The sequence below is a fragment of the Rhinolophus sinicus genome, linkage group LG04 (genome assembly GCF_036562045.2).
Source record: "Rhinolophus sinicus isolate RSC01 linkage group LG04, ASM3656204v1, whole genome shotgun sequence".
In the NCBI taxonomy this organism is placed as follows: Eukaryota; Metazoa; Chordata; class Mammalia; order Chiroptera; family Rhinolophidae; genus Rhinolophus; species Rhinolophus sinicus.
Genome location: NC_133754.1, coordinates 76,936,607 through 76,956,628, shown reverse-complemented (window position 1 = coordinate 76,956,628; position 20,022 = coordinate 76,936,607). Strand labels below are relative to the sequence as shown.

The window sequence follows — 20,022 nt, the reverse complement described above, 5'->3', positions numbered from 1 at the left end:
CAGGAACAAGCGTGCAGAACGGAGTTTTCTATCCTCTGTGGTCAAGTATCACAAACAACAGAAAGAGGTAAAAGATGTCTAAGGTAAGAATGGGTGTTCGTTTTCAGGAATTTTCAGAAGACAGAGAAATATAATCTGAATGTTATATCAAAGTAGCATCAGAAATTATAATTTTTATGCGTGTCTTAAAAACAAAAATCCATAATTTCAAGGAGAGGAGTAAAATGATTAAGGTATTCAGTCTAGGAAACTAAGGTACAAAAAAAGAGTGACTAAATGTCTCTCAGGACTCAGGGACAACCATGATTTCCTGGAGAAACATTCGTTTTGTTTTGTTTTGTTTATGTTACAGACACTACAAGTTACATTAATATAATTGATGGTCCTTTCCTCTTTGAGTTGGCTGCTAGGAAGCTCAGAACCATGTTTTGTTCCATTTTATGTTGCGGTATGTTATTTTCAGGACTAATAATACCTACAAAGTAGAGTTACTGAGAATTAGAAATAGTAACCAGGAGGTACTTAATTCAAGATAGCTGTTAATATTTCATCGTTGTTGTTGCCAAAATTTTAAGAAGAAATTTTTCTTGGTAGGTTCGTTATCTGCAAAGGGTAAAATAACTGTGTTCATGTCACTGAAACAATGAGGGAGGAGTCATTCTCAAGTTTCTAACGAGCCAGGCAGGATAAATTAAGATGAGTTTTATAGTACCCGTTATTAACAATTAAAACTATGTGAAATAACATTGATAGTGTCTGTATTTAGTGGGTCAACATTAATCTTTCAGAACTAATCTTATGTTTTTCACATCCTATATGTCTTTCTTCTGATTTCTTCCTTTAAAGAAAAAACTTTCTGCTTCAAGTATTCTAAAAATTACCTCATCTCCTTTTTGAAATAATTATATATTTTTTAAAAGCTGTTCAGGTAATTGTCAACAGTTAGGCATTCTTTCTTCCTGTTCTTGCAGCTTCTCCACCCTTCATAAGCCATGCAGTAAAATAATGGGAAGCCCTAGTACTGATCTACACAAACAAACATATGCATATGTAATGGGTGTGTCTGTGTATTTATGTGATACACACAAAAGTAATGTAATGTAATATAACATGACATCATATAACATACAGTGTGCAGTTGCCATATAGCTTCACTCTCAGAAGACACTGAAATTTGCCACATTCCTGCAGGGGAGCAGGTACTTGGACCCTCAGCAGAGTGGGAGGTGGGTATGGGGATATAGCGGAGGGTGTGATGAAAGCAGAGTCCGGGGCAGGAGGAGGCATGACCAGAGTTGTCACCAGGCTTTCTGAGGGCGCCATCACTGTGAGCATGTTGGAGATGGTGCAGTTTGTCCTTGCTCTCCTCCCACCTCTTTTATTTGCTGTTCTAAATTTCAAGAACCTTCTCTGTCTAATTTCCACCCTCTGTATCACTCTTGTCACGTGAGTGTGACCTGCTGGCCCACACACATTTCAGCACAGTACCAGGTCTTACCACCAAAGCAGACCTAAGGGAGGAATTTTCTAGCCACACTGGTCATTGATTGATGAGACCTAAGGAGAGGTTTGCTGGTAGACTCTTGGCAGGAATGGATTTCTACTGCAATTAAAGAAGCTCAAGCATCAGGGCTTCTCATTTGAATGGATTTCTTCTAGGTCCCTGCACCTAATTTTATGTTCAAAATTATGTACCATTTTTTTTAAAAAGAGATCCCCTCCCCCAAATTTTATAATTGTCAGTTAGAGTCTGATAAAACTTGTATCTGCCTCTGACTCTGGGACAGAGACTTTGCTCCCTAATAAAAGTCAGAGGTATATGAGAATAAGTCACATCCCTTCTTTCCTGCTTTAGGATGACTGAAGGGATGTGATGCTTGGAGCTGTCACAGCCATCTTGTGACCCTGAAGGGAAAGACAAAAGAATGACAAGAGCTGACTCAGGGGCTTCATATCATTGAGTTGCTGAATGAACCAAACTTGGAACAACCAAATTCCGGAGTTCTAGTTACGTGAGATAATAAATCTTTATTATGTAAACCACATTTATTCAAGTGGCCTAATGACTTACAACCAAGAGCATCTTGACAGATACCCTTGGGTCCCCCATCACTGTATGTTAATCACTCATTGGACAAACATGCATCTTCTAGCTGGATGTGCTATTGCCAGGATATTGTGTTTACCTTCCAGACTGAACCTTCTCTGATAGCACTTACATCTGAAGCCTCACGGGTGCCTGTCCCACCCTCCTGGAGGGTTTCAGGGCCTCTCCCATTAACATTCCATTAGTCGTCCAATTCTTCATGATGCCCTCTGGCTTTGCCACTCTGCCTACCTAAGTCTGTTTTCCCATAAATTGCTCCAAATGACCTCTGCATTCTTACAATCTCCCTCCCCACTACCATGAACCAGCCTCTCAGCGCAGTTGACTTCAGCTACGTACAAGAAAGTAAATAATGGATACACATAGTCATGCTAAGAAACGAATGACAGCAAACTGTGAATTAACCCTCATTGTCTATTGGCTTTTAAAAACTCAAAAGTAATTTGAGAATTTTCTAAATTGAAAAAGTTTCAAGTGTAAGCCCTTTTGTATGACGTGGGAAGTTGGCTTTATGGCATGAAGTTGGGTAGGCACCTAACCAGGTGACCCACTTCACTGCATGTGTGTTCGCTGCCAAGTCCTGAGAGAACCACTATAGATGCAAGTGCTGTGAGCCTGAAGTAATCTCACTCCAGGTGAATTTCAAACAGTGTGACAAAGTGGAGGGAAGCATTTTGGTTCTTAGAGGAGAGAAGGTTAGGGGCAGAGGGGCCTCTTGGAGACTTTTTAAATCACGTGGCCTAGGAAGCCCAAGTCTGTAGAAGGGCCCAGCTTGGCCTAAGAATGTGCAGTGACATTTGACCAGGTCTGCTTTGTTTCCCCAGTGACCAAGGGCTTCTCTGTGTTGATAGCACACAGGAACGACCCAATCCTCCTGAGTGACTGGATTTATGTCAGGGAACCCCGATTATTCCACACGTCAGTTCCCAGACTTCCACTCATGTACCTGATCAGTACTTCTGCTGGTCAAAACCTGGCATCTCTCCGGCTGGTTAAATACTAAACTTATACCTTCAACCTCGGGGGCTTCAACCAATGACTGTCATGTGCCAACATCTGCCACTCTTTTACCTGTAGCTTGATCTATTGGCAATCCACCTTCCAATTCATGTCTACATTAACCCATGCTCTCTTCTAGATGGCATGTGACCAGGATTGCTCTGAAGGGCAGGGCCTTCCTATGCTGGCCCAATGTCAGAAAATGATCTCAGAGACTAGTGAGCTTAGAGTCCTGACAGGAAAAGAGAAGGTTGGTGACGTCATTTGGGTACCAGGCAAGTAGGGTTTGGACCCAAAATGCAAGATGATCTCCTCTGTAAAATCAAGTTGGCAAAGAGCAAACCTGGGTCTGGGGAGTTTTGTTTGCTGGACATTTCTCTTCAAGGTGAAAGCAAAGCTGAGCATCTCCTTACTTTTCATTTCCCTAAAGCAACTGCTTTGGTCCAGAGGAATTGTTCCACTTTAAACTGAACATGTTACATTGTAAGCCTGGGTAACTGGGTTAAGGCCTGTTTGTTAAAATACAGCAAGTCTGGAGTCGTGCAGTCTAAACTGTGACTCTGGGCGGGAATCTACAGTTTGCGTCTAAAAGTCACCAAGTTGACCAAGCCTCTTGATTTTCTAAAGAAAGAAATAATGCAATGAATGACACGGAAGTGAAAACAAAATCTTTTAAGTGTAAAAGCTGACTATTTATCTTTGGCTGTTTGATAGAGTTTGTCTAATGGATAAATTGTCATGTATTTATTTTGTAATTACCTCAGTTATGAACCATCCTTCATCGGCCACTAAGGTCAAAGGAGAGACGAATTTCCCTTTCTTGTAATAGAACCTGCTTGGTATGTCTTCTTTCTTGTAGACAGTCATATGTCCCACTGTTCTCAGTGTGTTATAGATCTGCAAAGAAAACCAAGAATCACCAGCTTTGCATTCTCTTTCTTAAATGTATGTGAATATTTTTGGACCTGGAGGAGAAGGAGGATTTTATAAGACCAAAGAAAGAAATGACCAAAACACCTGACAGATTTGACTACATAAAAATGAGCAATTTTAGTATGTCTCAGAAAATAAGGTGACTTTATTTAATAAGGCTAAAGATCCATATGCCCCATGACCTACCCTGTTTCCCCGAAAATAAGGCCTAGCTGGACAATCAGCTCTAATGTGTCTTTTGGAGCAAAAATTAATATAAGACCCGGTCTTAAATAATATTATATTATATAATACCGGGTCTTATTTTACTATAGTACTTACAATATATTATAGTAAAATAAACCCAGTATTATATTGTATTGTATTATATTATATTATATTATATTATATTATATTATATTATATTATATTAGTAAAATAAGACTGGTCTTATATTAATTTTTGCTCCAGATGATGCATTAGAGCTGATTGTCTGGCTAGGTCTTATTTTCAAAGAAACACGGTAACAAGTTAACCCCTAGGGATACAGAGAGAACCCCTCATACATGTGCATCTGTAGACATATAGAGAGATATATACTGCACACTGGAACAGCCCAAATGCCCAGCAACAATGGAAAGGATAAATGAATCATGGTGTGTTTGGACAGTGGAATATTATACAGCAATGAAGATGAATGAATTACAGCTACACAGAACACCTGAAAGAATCTTGGGGATTTCAGTTTGAGCCCAAAAAAAGCAAGTTGCAGAAGAATACAGACAGGATTTTTCTTATTATATAAAGTTTAAATAACTACAAAAGTAAAGACCATATATGGTAAAACTATAAAAAAGAATTAGGGAGATGATAACTCTAAATTTAGGACAGTGGTTTCCTCTAAGGGGGCTGCAAAGGTGAAGGGGTCTGAGAAGGCCACACAGGAGCTCCCACAGGTAATGGGAATGTCCTATTTCTTAAATGTTTATTGAATATCAGGTGCCATTATAACATTATCCTTTACACATCACAACAATTTCATAATAAATTTTTTGGTATCTACTTAGTGATTAATGAACAAATTACAAAAACTTATTTATGTCAAAAATTCTATAATAAAATGAAAGGGCAAATGAGAAATTGGTCTGCCTGATGTTAAATACCACCGAGATCAAAGAAAGCGGATTTGTTCTTTGACTTGGCCTAGAGCATGTCCCACCTACACTTGAATCTTTAAAATGCTAGTAATTGTTTGCCACTAATTACACTGCTTGTTTCATGATGAAGATGTGAACTCTGTACATATGTCCAATATTTAGCAGCAGCTTAAATGTTCATGGCTAAAATTAAAATCAACCGGTTGACGTTGCCTTGCTGGCCTATAGCCAGCAATTCTTCCTGGGTAGCATTAAATATAAAATTGAGTGTATCCACTCAACTCTGAAAATAGTCTTTAGACTGTTTAGTAGAGGGTTTCTGATGACCCCACATGTTACGATTTCCTACTTAAGAAAATCCATAGTTCTTAAGGGAAGTAGGGTACATTTGCAGAAAGCTTTTGGGCAAGTGAAAAATCTGATGACACCGTAACAGGTATCACAAACTATTGTGTCCGTCACATGACAAACTGTCACCCCAACACAGCCCCTACTTTTGAATAATCTACCAACTGCTTTAGGTGGCTTGCAAATGCCTGACTTAAACACCATGTCGGAAGAAGCGCCTCCCAGCTTATAAACTGTTGACGCTTAAGCACTCTGGAGTCAGCACGCTCCGAACTGCCACACTGGAGACGAATGGTCTTCCTTGCCAGGAAGCAGTCAATCCAACTTGCTACTTGTTCCTTTTCACTTTCTCAGGGTGACTCACCGAGTTCTGCCAGGTATAATTATTGTTTGGAGAGAAGGGCACGTAGAGGCCTGGTGATCTCAGGGTGCTGAATTCCTAGAGGGCAGTGACTTGGGGGAGCAGGCTTTGTCCTCCATATGTACATTGTGGGAACTCAACCACACCCACTTGGGAATGTCCCCCTTCAATAGTGATAATCATAATAAGTGACACATACGTCATCCTTGCGGTGGGCCCAGCATGCTTCTATGTGCTTTACAGCAGCCCAGGAAGGAAGCTGCTATGACATCCCCACACGAATGGGCAGACGAGAAGCAGAGGGGCCCAGTTAAGGAACTGCCCGGTTACCAGTTGATGACAGAGTTGGGATCTGAACCCAAGCAGTGTGGATCCTGAGATAAAGAGCGGACCCACGGCACACATCGCCCCAGCCCCCGTTCATTCATCACCTTCTTCTCTCGGGTTCACTGATGAAAACAGATCAAACTGGTGGCTTTCTTCCAGAGGAAGAACATTCTGTGTATGCATCTGATAGTCCCCAGATTTGCCTGAGAAGTGCTGCATTTCAGCCAATAATAAAATAGCCCTATAAGGGCTAAGCTCTTAACATGCTAAGCACTGCACACCCTTGATCTATTTAGTTTCCACTAAAATCCAATGTGGTAGATACCAGCACGCTCATTTTAGAGAAGAGAAAACAGAGACACTGAAGGATGAACAACTTGATGAAGATCACACAGTGAGGAAATGGCAAAGCAGGTCATGTGCTTCCAGACTTCTAGCTCCTGACGTTGCTCTGCATTTCTACATTACAGCTACAGGACAAAGATCAAGCACAAAGTGGTGGCAAATGAGGGCGTGTTCTGCTCGCTTCCCCTCCCCCATCTGCCTGCCCTCCTCTCCCCTTCTTGGTGATCTTGCCTTAGAGTGTTTCCCAGGAGCTGGCCAAAGGCTCACAACAGGCCCTCGGTCCTTCACTTGCTGCAGGTCATTCAGGCTGATGTACTTATTCAGCTCAATCACTTTGTCCATCCAGAAAATGTCAGTCATCCCATGATCCGAGAAGATGATGACATTGAGGTCGTCCTGCAGCTCCCGCTCCTGTGGGTGGACAAAGGCAGTCACGACAGTGCCACGAGAGACATGCTGTGATAAAGAAATGTTTGAAACTACATGTTATAGGAAAAAGGTTACTTAACCAATTCTGAATTTAATCATCTACTCTTCTGCCCTGATGACACAGTTCAAAATGGCAGTAGAAGCACTTTGGGGAGGGGACTGGGACAGCCCATTCTCCATTCCAATAGTGCTAAAGATAACACATGTTGGGTCTTTAGCTTTATAAGGTGACCTCTCTGTTCTCATCTTTGGCTCTTTCAACAAACTTATGTGATAATATGAGGATTGTCATTCACCCATTTCACAGATGTGAAAATTAAAGCCCAGGAAAGTTTAAAAAAATCTTGCTGAAAGTCAATGAGGGTGTAGTAGAATCAGCGACAGAACCCAGGTCTGGCTCCCATGCCCAGGCCAAGCTTGTTACCGGACTTATTAGGTTCTTTAAACTGGGCCATCACATCCATTAAGCCAGCTAATACCACAGATCTGAGTCATTTCATTCCCACTGGCCTGGCTGTAAAACAAGGGGTCTCTCGGTACATCTCGGTACTTCACAGCCTTGTGGTGGTCCACTCGGCTATCATAAGCAAGAAGGAACGTGGTGTGACAGTCAAGAAGACAGAAAGACAGTGACAAGAGAGAAGGTTAGCTCAATGGTCCTTGTTTTTGGTCACCTGGATCCACTTGGTCATGTACTTCAAGACGGTGTCCACAGCCTTCAGGGCATCTTTCCTCTGAGGTGACGAGGGGCCGTAGTGGTGGCCTTCTACATCAATGCGCTCATGGTATATGGCTGCCAGGTCAGCCCGGCCATTCCTGGAGGGAGCAGGGTACGAGAGGCACAGTTGAGAGAGACACCCTCACCGGCTTGCCCCCTTTTACCCCCAGCAGTCCTTGGTGAAGGCGTCAGCATCCCCAAACCCTGTCCTGTGGGCCAGACAAAGCCAACACCTTAAAATGAACAAGATGGGATCTGGAAGGGAGAAACAGAAATACTGCATCAAGATGTGCCCATCCTGAGCACCTTCTTGACAAAAGTCAGAGAGCATGTGTATAGGTCACCTTCTCTCTTGGCTCATGTGGCAATGCTCATGGTGTCCCAAGAGTTGGAAGATGTGATGACAGGAGAGGGATGTTCCGATAGCTCCACTCTCATCACCAGCTGTCATCGGAAGATCAGAAAAACTAGAAGCAATCATTTAAATAACGACTGTTGTTGCTGGACTTGAAGGAAGGCTCTAAATGAAACATTGGACTATGGTTTTCACTGACAGAAATAATAAGAACAAACTTTACCATGGCAACCTTGTGGGAGGCAGACGGGTTAGTCTTCAGGGCCTGACCTCAGCAGGTACACCCAGGACACTTGTTCTATGGGGACACATGAAGGGTCAGCTCCAACGTGGATATATCAAGAGTGAATTCTAGTAGTGATCAGACTTCTAAGGGTCCCAGGAAGAACCCGGTTCTGGAAAACACCTCCTCTTGGCCATAGCACTAAGGTAAAAATCCAAGCTATTTAACCCTTGATGCTGGGATAAGAATAACGAGGAGCTAGTGATATAAATTGGAGTAGGAGGCTTATGGAGTCGGGAAGGGGAGAGAAATGCCATGTAATATTAACATGCTCTTCCTCCTTCGTGCAGTGCTTTCCACCATGACCCCCCTCCCCAGCACTGGATTTGCCCACAAGCCCCCCACAAAGCACCAGAACAGAACGATGGTCATGACGGTAGAGGTAATAGTAACTCATAAAACAGAAGCAGTGGAAAAGAAATTAAAGCCAATTCCTTTGCTTAGACTTTACACGGGTTAATAATTAATACTGGGAGCAGATGGCCTAATTGCTCTCGAAAAGCTGTATTTTAAGCGTACACACACACACACACACACACACACACACACACACAGGGTAGAATGGTCTTTCCTGCTGTGGCCTCCGCACACTTGGAACACAAGGAATGAAAGAGCATGTCTCCTCAGAGCCTGCTGAGCCTTGGGTCTAGCAATCCTCGGGGAGGCCAAATAGCCCCACAGTGGCTCAGACAATTGTGGTTCACATGACCAGAGTTCAACAGCTCCCGCCCATCCTGCAGGCCCAGGGGTGATGTTGCCTCTTCCAGGAAGCTGACTCTGATGCCCAGGCTCAGGGGGTGGGGGGGCCCTGCCAGGTGCTCCCACAGCACTTGAGGTTCATCTCGAGTTACGATTTTTCATCCTGTCTGAAATTACCCAAAACTTTTTTGAGGCCCAAGTTCATCACACTGATGGATAGATGGTGCTTCCTCTACCACTATGTTTGAACATGGTGGAACCTTCCAGAGATCATTCCCTTGGACAAGCCTCAGCATGTAGCCGCATTATGTACTTGCATCTGTAGCATCCCAGATACGGGATTCACACAGTCTAGCCTATGTTTAGGGATGCATACTTGCAGAGTGGGGCTTGTATGTGAGGAACATTTCACAAACAAGGTCACTGTTGTAGTAAAGTTCAGTGAAATGCTTTTAGGTCATTTCTTCTTAGCCACCTCACTTGACTACAGCAGCCACTGGGCTGGTTTCTTTTAGGCTGTTTGCCATACTCACAAACCTCCATGTGATCAGAAAGCCAGAAATTCTCACAGATGTATCTGATGGCTTTGTGTCAGGAAGCTGTCAACTCCAGATGCCAGGAACACTGGATTTGGGATGCTTGCAAATCAAGGATTTATACACGTGCCTTTTGTGAAAGTTGGAGTCTCACTGATTCATTAGGGACCTGAGTCTTCAGGGGCTGAGAGCTCTTGCCTGTTTAGAGTTTAGCTGACAAATTCTTGGTCGCCAGCTGTTTTCCACATGGATCTGGTCTCCATCACAGGTCAGCTCATTTGTAACGGAGCGGTTGGGTGAGGAGCGATGGGTGGAAATGTCTGCAGATCTGCTATTGGCTATTTATAGCTTTAAGGTCCAGGAACCATGCCAGAAGGACATGTGGCCATCAGCCCAGTTACCTGAGAGCCGAAAGGGGCCCCTAACCCTGGGGTTTCAGGGACACTCAAGTCTCCTATCACCTTAAGATTTTGTCCAGATTTCTTTTCAATGTAAAAAGTTCATAATGTCACATCCATTTTCCTTACAGAAGTGAGTTGGAAAGAGAAGAATTAGGGAGAGAGAAATGGAGGCAATTTAAAGGAATGGTTGAAGTTATTGACTGTTAAGAAAAATGATCCAAAACTTAGAAATAAGGACCCCTCAAAAAACCTGCCTGTCTTTTCAGTGTTGTATAAGAACAGTGTCTAATAAGCTTGCTTATGGGTCATCAGACTTAACCACTGATTATACCCCAGACTCTAAACTGAGCTGCTAACCTGTAGGAAACTGACAAGATGAAATTGCTTTTGTCTGAGAGAGACAGCAGTTCCAAATTCTACAGTTTGATTATCCTCGGAGTTATTAAGCCTTTCTGCATCTAACAATAATCGTGTCCCATCATTCTCAATCATTCTTTTTCTTCATGTGTGTTTTTCAAATTCTCTTTTTAACCAGCTTTGTCATCTCCTGATTCCCTCAGTAATAAGTTAATTTGAACTTTGGTCTTATTCCCATATATTTATGTAGTAAGCACATGACAAAGTTTTAATTTTGAAAATTATCCTTCGACAGGGCCTTGGAACTAGACACATCTGGGTTCAAATTCCGGCTTCTCTTCTTACTAACCTGGCGGTCTCTAAGTATCTCTAAGCCTCAATTTCCCATCTGAAAAACCTCCTCAAAGGGCTATACTGGGTTTTAAATGAGCTGGGGTTTGTAAAGTGCTTGACACACAGTAAAAGGGAGGCAAAGGGAAACACCTCCTGTTTCTTTTCTACACAGACATGCTTCTAGATGTCTTTTCCGTGTGTGGCAAGCAGAGGGGAGAAAGCAGTCACAGCCGAGCCTGTATTCTCACCCCCTCTTCCTCAGAGTCTCCAGGGAGGACAGAAAAGGCCAGGACGTTGGAGCTGACTGCCCCGTGGCCTGTGAAAGAACTGTCTCATCATCCATCCACTCCTTTAGTAGCACCAGCAGCCATGGAGGTTCTGGGATCCTGGAGGAATTAATTCCTTTGGAGCTGTCTACTTAGCCTGGTGCTTGACACAGCACAGCTGCTGCGTCCCCTGCTCCCATGGCCCAACTCTTACTTGACAGACTGTTTTGAGAGGCTGCATCAGTCAGTCCACCTGAACCAGCCTGGAAGCAGCATCCAGCTGGCCCTCCAGGCCAGGCGGGCATCTGCCCCCACGCCCCCAGAGGAGCTCCTCAGGCTTATTTGGCTCCAACACCATGTACCTATTTCTGCCCGCTGAAGCCCAAGCATCCTGCACACAGAACTTCCAGGAGGATGGATTAAGTGATGCAGATCATAATCTGCTTTCCTTTTTTGACAGGTGAGGTGGCAATGCGGGCAGAAGTGCTGCCTGGGTGTCCCCTCGTGTGCTGGCAAGACACACCAAGCACCTGTGTCTGGGGCTGCGCGCTGCCAGGACACAGAAAACACCACACAGACCGCCAAGGCCGCCATTCCACCTCCATCCTGCGCAAGCCCCAGGCCCAGCATGACCCTGAAGAGAACTGCAAAGAAGCAAACCGCCACCTCCTCTCCCTGCCGATTCCATTTCAGGGCATCTTGGAGGTGTGGGTGTAGACGGGGGAAGACTGAGGAACTGACCCTGAGTCGTTTTCAGTTACTTCACACTCAGGACAGGCCCCAGGAGACTGGTCCTAATCCCCCTGCAAGAATGGGGCTCTGGCTCGGCCTCCTACCAGCTGTGTGAGACCTGAGGCAAGGTATTTAACTGTCAGAGTCAGTGGTCTCTTTGAAGGGGGGAGAACACCTACGTAGTGCCGCTGACATAGAGCAAAATGGGTCAAGGGCAATAGAGCCTTTGACACAGTGCTCGAGGATGGGTGTCAAACACATCAGTTCCTTTCCCCTTCTCCTTTCCTCTATGCTGAAGTGGTTCAAGTGCAAAGGGAACTTCTGACAAGGCTATGCTTGGGTCAGTAAAGCTTTGTGAGCATAGAGGCAATGCCCACGTACACATGGAAGCTGATTGGCTCTTCTTACACAGACACGGGCAGCTTCTTGGCTGGCCTGGACCCTTTGCTGAAACACTGTCCCTGGATAGGTCTCCATGTTCAAGATCTTAACTGTCTCTCCCGCCTTCTGTCAAAGCCTGTCCATCCTGGGTCCATTCTCTCTGCTCCTCAAACCAATAGCAGAGTTGACAAAGACACTCTACAAGCAGTACTGACCAGGAGAAAGGTGTGTGTGTGTGTGTGTGTGTGTGTGTGTGTGTTTCATACTTGTGTGTGGCAACTCGAAGTGCTCTTCAAGTTACAGCTAGGAATTTGAGACAGAGCTGAAAAGAATCCAAGAGGTGAGTATGGAGTTCTAAATATGCTCCATTTGGGGCTGATGAAAAGATAAATAATTACACATCTGTGCCTAAATGCATACACCAAGAGAATTAATGATTCTTTTGAGTCACATTGTTGCATGAACAAGCTGTTACTTGCAAAGTGGTCTTGATTGTTCTAGACTGTTCTAGACTGGTCAAATGTTGGCTCACAATTATCGATCCTTTATTCTATGTAATAAGGAAATGAGATATGCTCTAATAACGTATAGATTGGTTGAAGGAGGTGCCTCCTTTTTGTTTGGGGGACAGCCTAAATCATCTTATTGTCTTCCACAGGCAGTCAGTATCATCTGGCCAATTATTTTTCTTTTTCCTCTCTCTCACTTCAAGCCCTGACTAGTTGTAGAGATGGTGGGTCTCCATCTCTCCACCCACTATTCAAAGGAGCTGTTTCTGGAGGCCCTGTTAACTCTTGCAGTACGAAGACCTCACACAATAATTGCACTGGCCTGATTCCATCCTGCCCAGGCCTTCACTGCCCAGCTCCAGGGGTGTCATTCACATGGTGGACTATGTGAATGCCATTCCCTGGAGCTCAAGACTGTTTACACAGATGACTACAGAGTTGGGCAATGTGGTAGCGCCAGAACACACCATGCAGAGGTTTAGCTTGGGGTCACTTTCCTGGGCCTCCAGTTCATTGTATCTTTTTCTCTCCAGGGCAGCCCAGTCCCTTTCCAAATGCACACACGCATATACGCACACCGCCACCACCATCATCATCCAACCCATTTCTAAATGCTGTGCTCCAAGATAAAGCTGTGATTCCCCAGTGTCCCATAGCTATGCCATGTTTCTTGTAAAGGAAAAAAAGAAAAACTTCCTTAGAAACAGAAACTTGTCTAGGAAACAGAGGCCAGCACTTGCTCCTCTGGCATGCTGGTGTGCTCAGCACAGGGCAGCCTGTCTGGACTGGCCAGCTCGCAGGCCCGTGCAGATCTGGGATTCTCATGGCTGTGTGCTCTGTGCTTCTCTGCCTGTGACTCACTGGGTGGTACACAGTCAGAGACCATTCAGCTGTCAAGAAAAGATGAATGCAAAAAAGACTACACTGCTGCACGAGTGTTGCATTATTTGGAGGTGTTTGTGTGACAGCTATGTTCCGAATTTTCACATTTGGCCTGGCAGTGGCTGTAGGGAAGGCTAACATTTTGGGTATGTTGGAAACAGCCTCGTGTAGACATAGAGCCATCCCAAAGTTCCAGTTCTGCTCATCTGCTCTGCGTGCCATGCCCTTCTGCTCTGCTTGCACAAGCTAGCCTGCAATGTAGCATTCCTGCTCGTCATGTGTGTGGTTTTCCAGAGCTTGTGGGCAAGAGAAAGAAAGCAGCATAGGTAGGAGGCAGAATCACATAACAAACCTAAGTTACTATAGAGTGAAGAATATTTATTGAAAGGTTACTTCCTCCAGACCTGTCTCCCCCCAATTCCCTAAACTTTTCATTTGTTCCTTCTCAGTTTTTAAGTATTTTAGACCTATTTTCTCTCCAACTTGTCAATTACAGCCTGGTTCATGTGCCCCAAAGGACCTTCTTGGTAGGTTTTCATGGAGTTGGAATCATTCTAAGATGCAACGAAGGCAAGGGTGTTGTTTTCTCCTTTCAAAGTTCCATGGGGGTGATTCTTGCTCCCCATGATGGCTGGGCTAGTGGTGGCAAGAATGAAATTCCTAACTGGCCAGCTCTCTCTGAGCAGTGTTAGTCACAGGTCACTTCCTGTGGCTAGTGCTGACGGTCTGTCCACTGTGCCTATGGTATGCTGGCTCTCAGGGTCTGCCCAGCCTGAAGCCAGGCTCTTTCTCTTGGGAGGGTGATAGTCCTTCCTTGGTCTCCACACTGTGGTTATTATGAGTCTTCTGCATTGATTGTACCCAGGAGACTCATTCAGCAGCCAAGGGGACTCCAGGTCCAGCCCCGGAAACATGAGGGTCTCCAAAATCCTCAGCCTCTTGGTTGCTGATTTCTCATGTAGCCCCCCGCCCCCCACTTAGTCTCCTGTCTTGACTTCCCACTTCCTGTGATTTCTGAGACTGACTTGAGGCTTTGTCCTGACCTGTCTTAGTCACTTCCCCGACAGACCCTCGCATGCTATTCAAGACAGCATTACTAATTTCTGCAGGTTTCAAACTGCATGCCATGGTTCCAAATGTAGCAGAAAAATTAAAGTTCTGTGTTCTGATATGCTAATGTGCTCTGTACATTTCCAAGAAGAGGGGGGAGTAAGCCATTCTCCAAACTTATTTCACCATAGATGCTCCCGTTTTGCCAAATACTTGTTAATATCTTCTGAGATACAGGCATTCACTACATTAGGATTAGGGAAATGCTGATGTTCATATTGCTTCTCCCTTATCCATCAACACAAAGACGAAAGCTCCAGACCCCTGGGGACTGTCTTACTCTACAGTCAACATTTCCAAAGGGCACCCCTACCTGAAATGACTCACTCACAGTTACCCTCTGCTAATGGTTAACGATCACCACATAAGAGGCTCAGCACCTCTCTGAGACGTTACCTCACCTATACCTTCTTAATTCACATTAGCATTCATTACTGGTCCTGCAGACAAGGAAGGACGATGGTATGGCTAAGAATCTAGAACACTTACTTGAAGGAGTCCAGAGCGTCACTGATTGCATTGGCAAAATTGATATCCGTTGGGACATTTTTATATTCTAGGCAGTAAGTGGGTCTGACACCAAGAATCTCAACCTCACAGCCTAAGAAGGAAAAAGATGGTAAAAGGTTACTTTCTTCAATAATCGAGGTAGGGTTATGAGCCTATTCTGGGAAGCAAGCACCATTAGTCAAAATAAAATTTTTGTCCGTTTTCATGAAATAAAAGAACTTATTGCTGATAAGTGGTATATCTAACGGTAATTTTGTTTAAATGGAGCTGAGGTTCTCAAATGTCGTTCCTATGCAACACGGTGTCGTCTGACAGGGACAAGCAAAAAATTGGTTAATGATTATCTTTCCCAATTCCCACATTCCCAAGGTGGAAACAAAAAAATTTTAATTAGTACACAGAAATGTCTCAATTAAAACATTTCTTTTTCTATAGATTTTTCATAACTACTAGGCCTTTTACTGTATCATTTCCTGTTCTAGAGTCAAGTATTAGGTAGTACCTGACTAGTCCAGGAATAATAAAATAAGCATTTCACTAGTCTAAGTCTTAGAGGGTATGGCACTAGATAGTAAACCTACAAATTCACTGAGTAAAAGCAAGGACTTTGAGCTGTGTGACCTTGCCCATCCCAAAATGAAGTAAAATAATAAGATATTCAGATGTTTGGGGTTGCTATGGCCCCAGACTCTGAAAACTAGAAGTGGTTGTCATGAGGAAAAGACCCAACCTTATTTTCAGAATAGAAGACAGGAGAGGGATGAGCCAGTTTCAGTTTAAGTTAATTGGGTATATTCATTGGGCACCTACTATGAACTAGTAGTTACTATGTCCAGACATAGTGGAAAAAGAAATGTATCAGCCAGGGTCTCCATCCTGGAGCACCCCAGAGAGGAGTCCAGACATACAGGAAAACAGCATCCTAGGTGAAGTCTAAGGGAGGTGCGCAGTTACTGCATGGTGTAGGAGCTCAGATACAGGGCATTTCCTCCTGGAAGCCTTCCTTAAATCCCTCCATTGGACTCAATCTTACAGACTGCATCTAGCCAATGTGTCAGGGGAGTGGGGAGTGCAAAGAGAGCAGCAGAAGCAAAAGTTCAAAGTGAGAAACAATAAGGTGTGTGCGGAGAACTGTCAGCACAATAAAGTTCCAGACAAGGGGTGTCAGGGGACCAGATGGTGAGCTTTCTCGCAGCTCAGGGAAAATGATTTCCAAGGTGGAAGTGAGTAAAAGTGGGACAAGTTGGGAGTGTGGGGAGAAAGAAGTGTCTCTGTCAAGAAACACATTAACCCCACTCCTGGGTACATCTGGTTACAGCTGGTAACCATCTGGTCTACAGTTGGTTACAGCTGATTTATTAGAAGGTGGGGCGGCCTCCAAGAAGAATTCCTTAATCCAGCATACCATAGCAAACTCTGAGTACTCCATGGAGACTCCGTCTCTTTCTGCCTGATATCTTGGGTTCATGGAGAGCAAAGCTATCTAAGACAATTAAGAGAGACATAGAAGGCAAGCAGTTCGCTTTCAAGATTTGTTTGTTGAATAGGAAGAACAGGTTCGATGACCCAAGAGTAAATCCTGCTCATGGGTCCTTGGAAAATGTTCATTATCATAAGAAATGCCAGTGGAATCTTGATCAGTTATAGCACTTAAGATGCCTGTGTTTTATCTGTGGAAGGTTATTTATGAATGTTTATTATGTCTCTCAAAGCTGTTTATTCAACAACGTATGAGAGCCATACTTTGTGTCTGCTCTGTGCTCAGTGACAGCAATCCAAATGCAAATAAGACACTACCTACCCTCCAAAAGATTAACAGCCTGATACAATGTGGCCAGCTATCTGCTTCTGGCACATCTGATACATAGTTATGTGAGTTTGCAAGTAATGGAATTTTGACCATGGTTTTGCAGATAAAAGAAACTGCACATTTTTGTGTGTGTTTGTACATTAATATCAAACCATATGTGTTTTGTATAATAATTATGTTTGCTAATATTATCAATCATACATTCTCTTAACGTTTTATTGGATTAAAATGAATCTGCACTTAACACTGGCATACAAATGTAGTTCACCTGAGAAATTTACACTTGCCTCAGATTGAAGCAGGATATATTAGGTTGGTGCAAAAGAAATTGCAGTTTAAAAGGTTAAAAAAAAATAAATTGCAAAACCCGCAATTACTTTTGCACCACCCTAATAAACAATTTTTTATTGACTAATTACATATAGAATTCTATAGTAAAGTTGAAGACAATATGTGGGAAAGTAGGTCTGTTGTAACACTGTTAGGGGATTTTTTATTTTTTAAAAATTACAATGAAATTTAACTTAATCAAGAGCCATGGAAGCATTCTACCAAAAGCTAAGGATGGGAGAGGAGAATGGAGAGAAATTCCCCCAAAGTACACAAACCATTCACTGAGTGCAAGACAACAGCTTGTCAAAGGCTAGAGAAGAACATCAGGGTAGACAAAGCTTTTCCAAGTTGCATGAAGTTGGCAACCATGCTGGAGAGAAAAAGAACTCCTCAGTGCTCCAAAAGGCTGGCAGCATAAATTTTTCATGTAAGGAATAAAAAGTTACCCATTGGATAGATTCCAAGACCTGCTAAAGGGATACTCCTCATCTTCCCTCATGACATATGAAGCTAGTGGCAAAATGAATCTAACTAAAGCTTCAAAACAGCCCCAGCTCAGCTGCAGATTAGATTAACTTCACCTCCACCAAGAAGCCTGACCTAGGAAGGGGCATGAACTTTTCTGGGGCAACATATCATTTGCTATACTTTCTACTGTTATTTTTCCCACAATGTTTAGCACATAATTAAAAAATCATCAGCTAAATTACGAAGCAGTGAAATGTGACCCATAACCAAGAGAAAAATAGTCAACAGAACCAGATCCATAGATGACACAAATACTGACAAAAAGGGTTAACATAAAATAAATTTCTTTAAAATAGTATTGACTATGTAAAGCAAAATTAATAACAATATATTCTGGGGTTTACAACATATATATAAGTAAAATAGATGATAATAAGAATATCAAGAATAAATATGTGGACAAATGGCATTATAAAATTTAAAAACTCTAACATCATTTGTGAAGTAATAAAATATTATTTCAAGGTAGGACATGAATAAGTTAAAGATGCATGTTTGTATGTCTACAGTAACCATTAGATTAAAAAAACCCAAAATATGAAGTCAATAGAGAAGCTATAATAACATTCTAAAAGTATTCAATTAATGGAAAAGACTATTGGAAAGGAACAACAGAGGAATGAAAACAAGACAAATAAAAAAATAATACAAAGATGCTAGGCTTAAATCCAACCATATCAATAATTACATCAAATGTAAATGGACTAAACTATTTTAAAGGGAGAGATGGTCAGACTGGGTGAAAAATCAAGACCCAAATACATGCTATCAATTAGAGAAAAATTTTAAAAATATGAATACATTGACTGGTTAGAAAGACAGGGATGGAAAAAAGTATATCATACAACAATAAATCTGAGCAAAGTTGATATGGTTAGCTATCAAAGTAGATTTCTATAAAACACCAAATGAAAGTGAACATGAGCAACTGGAATTCTGGTAATTTTCTGGTGGGACAGTAAAATGATGGCCACTTTGTAAAATTGTTCAATGGTTTCTTATAAAGTCAAATAGTTATCTACTCTATGGACCAGGAATTTCACCCCTAGGAATTTACATAAGAGAAATGAAAACGTATGTCCACAAAAAGACTTGTACAAGAATGTTCATAGTAGCCTTGGTTATAATAGCTTCAAACTGGAAATAACCCAAATATCCTTAAATAGAAGAATGGAAAAAACAAGTTTTGATATATTTATGCTATGAAATACTACTCAACAATGAAAAAGAATAAACTGACACATGCTGCACAAGGAGTGAATCTCATAAACATTATATACTAAACAAAAGAATACAGACACAGAAGAGTATACGTCATAGGGTTACATTTATATGAAGCCTGGGAATGGACCAAACTAATCTATGACAATACAAACCAGAAAGCATTTACCTCTAGGTGGAGAGAAGTTGACTGGAAGGAGGAATGACTATGGAAAAATTCGCTATATTTTTTAAAATTAAAGTTTATTGGGGTGACAATTGTTAGTAAAGTTACATAGATTTCAGGTGTACAATTCTGTAATACATAATCTATATATATCACATTGTGTGTTCACCACCCAGAGTCAGTTCTCATTCCATCACCATATATTTAATCCCCTTTACTCTCATTTACCACCCTCCTCCCCCCTTACCCTCTGGTAACCACTAAACTATTGTCTGTGTCTGTGAGTTTTTGTTCCTTCATTTGTTTGTCTTGTTCTTTTGTTGTTTTCAGTTTTATATACCACATGTCAGTGAAATCATATGGTTCTCAACTTTTTCTGTCTGACTTATTTTGCTTAGCATTATAATCTCAAGATCCATCCATGTTGTCACAAGTGGTATTATTTCACGTTTTCTTATGGCAGAATAGTATTCCATTGCGTATATACACCACTACTTCTTTATCCAAGCATCTATTGAAGGACACTTTGGTTGTTTCCATGTCTTGGTCACCGTAAAGAAAGCCGCAATGAACATTGGAGCACATACATCTTTACGGATAAATGTTTTCACATTTTTTGGGTAGATACCCAGGAGAGATTGCTGGGTCATATGGTAATTCTAGTCTTAATTTTTTGAAGAACCTCCACACTGCCTTCCATAGAGGCTGCATCAATCTGCATTCCCACCAACAATGTATGAGAGTTCCTTTTTCTCCACAGCCTCTCCAACACTTGTTATTATTTGTCTTGATGATATCTTGATTTGGGTGGAAGTTACACAGGGACATGTGATTTGAAAATATATCAAATCTGCCCATTTTATTGTATGTAAATTATAGCTCAAAAATTAAAATAATAATTTAATTG

General features: G+C 42.3%; 1 protein-coding gene across 3 annotated transcripts in view; it reads right to left on the bottom strand.

Annotated features, from left to right (window-relative positions):
- Positions 1 to 20,022, bottom strand: part of ENPP6 (ectonucleotide pyrophosphatase/phosphodiesterase 6) — a 169,043-nt gene that overhangs the window by 17,632 nt on the left and 131,389 nt on the right. For all 3 annotated transcript variants that reach the window (XM_074329849.1, XM_019736178.2, XM_019736176.2), the window contains 4 exons: positions 15,037 to 15,148; positions 7,660 to 7,801; positions 6,788 to 6,967; positions 3,866 to 4,003 (listed from right to left, as the gene is read on the bottom strand). In XM_074329849.1, the coding sequence (XP_074185950.1) occupies positions 3,866 to 4,003; positions 6,788 to 6,967; positions 7,660 to 7,801; positions 15,037 to 15,148 (572 nt within the window). The remainder of the gene's footprint in view (positions 1 to 3,865; positions 4,004 to 6,787; positions 6,968 to 7,659; positions 7,802 to 15,036; positions 15,149 to 20,022) is intronic.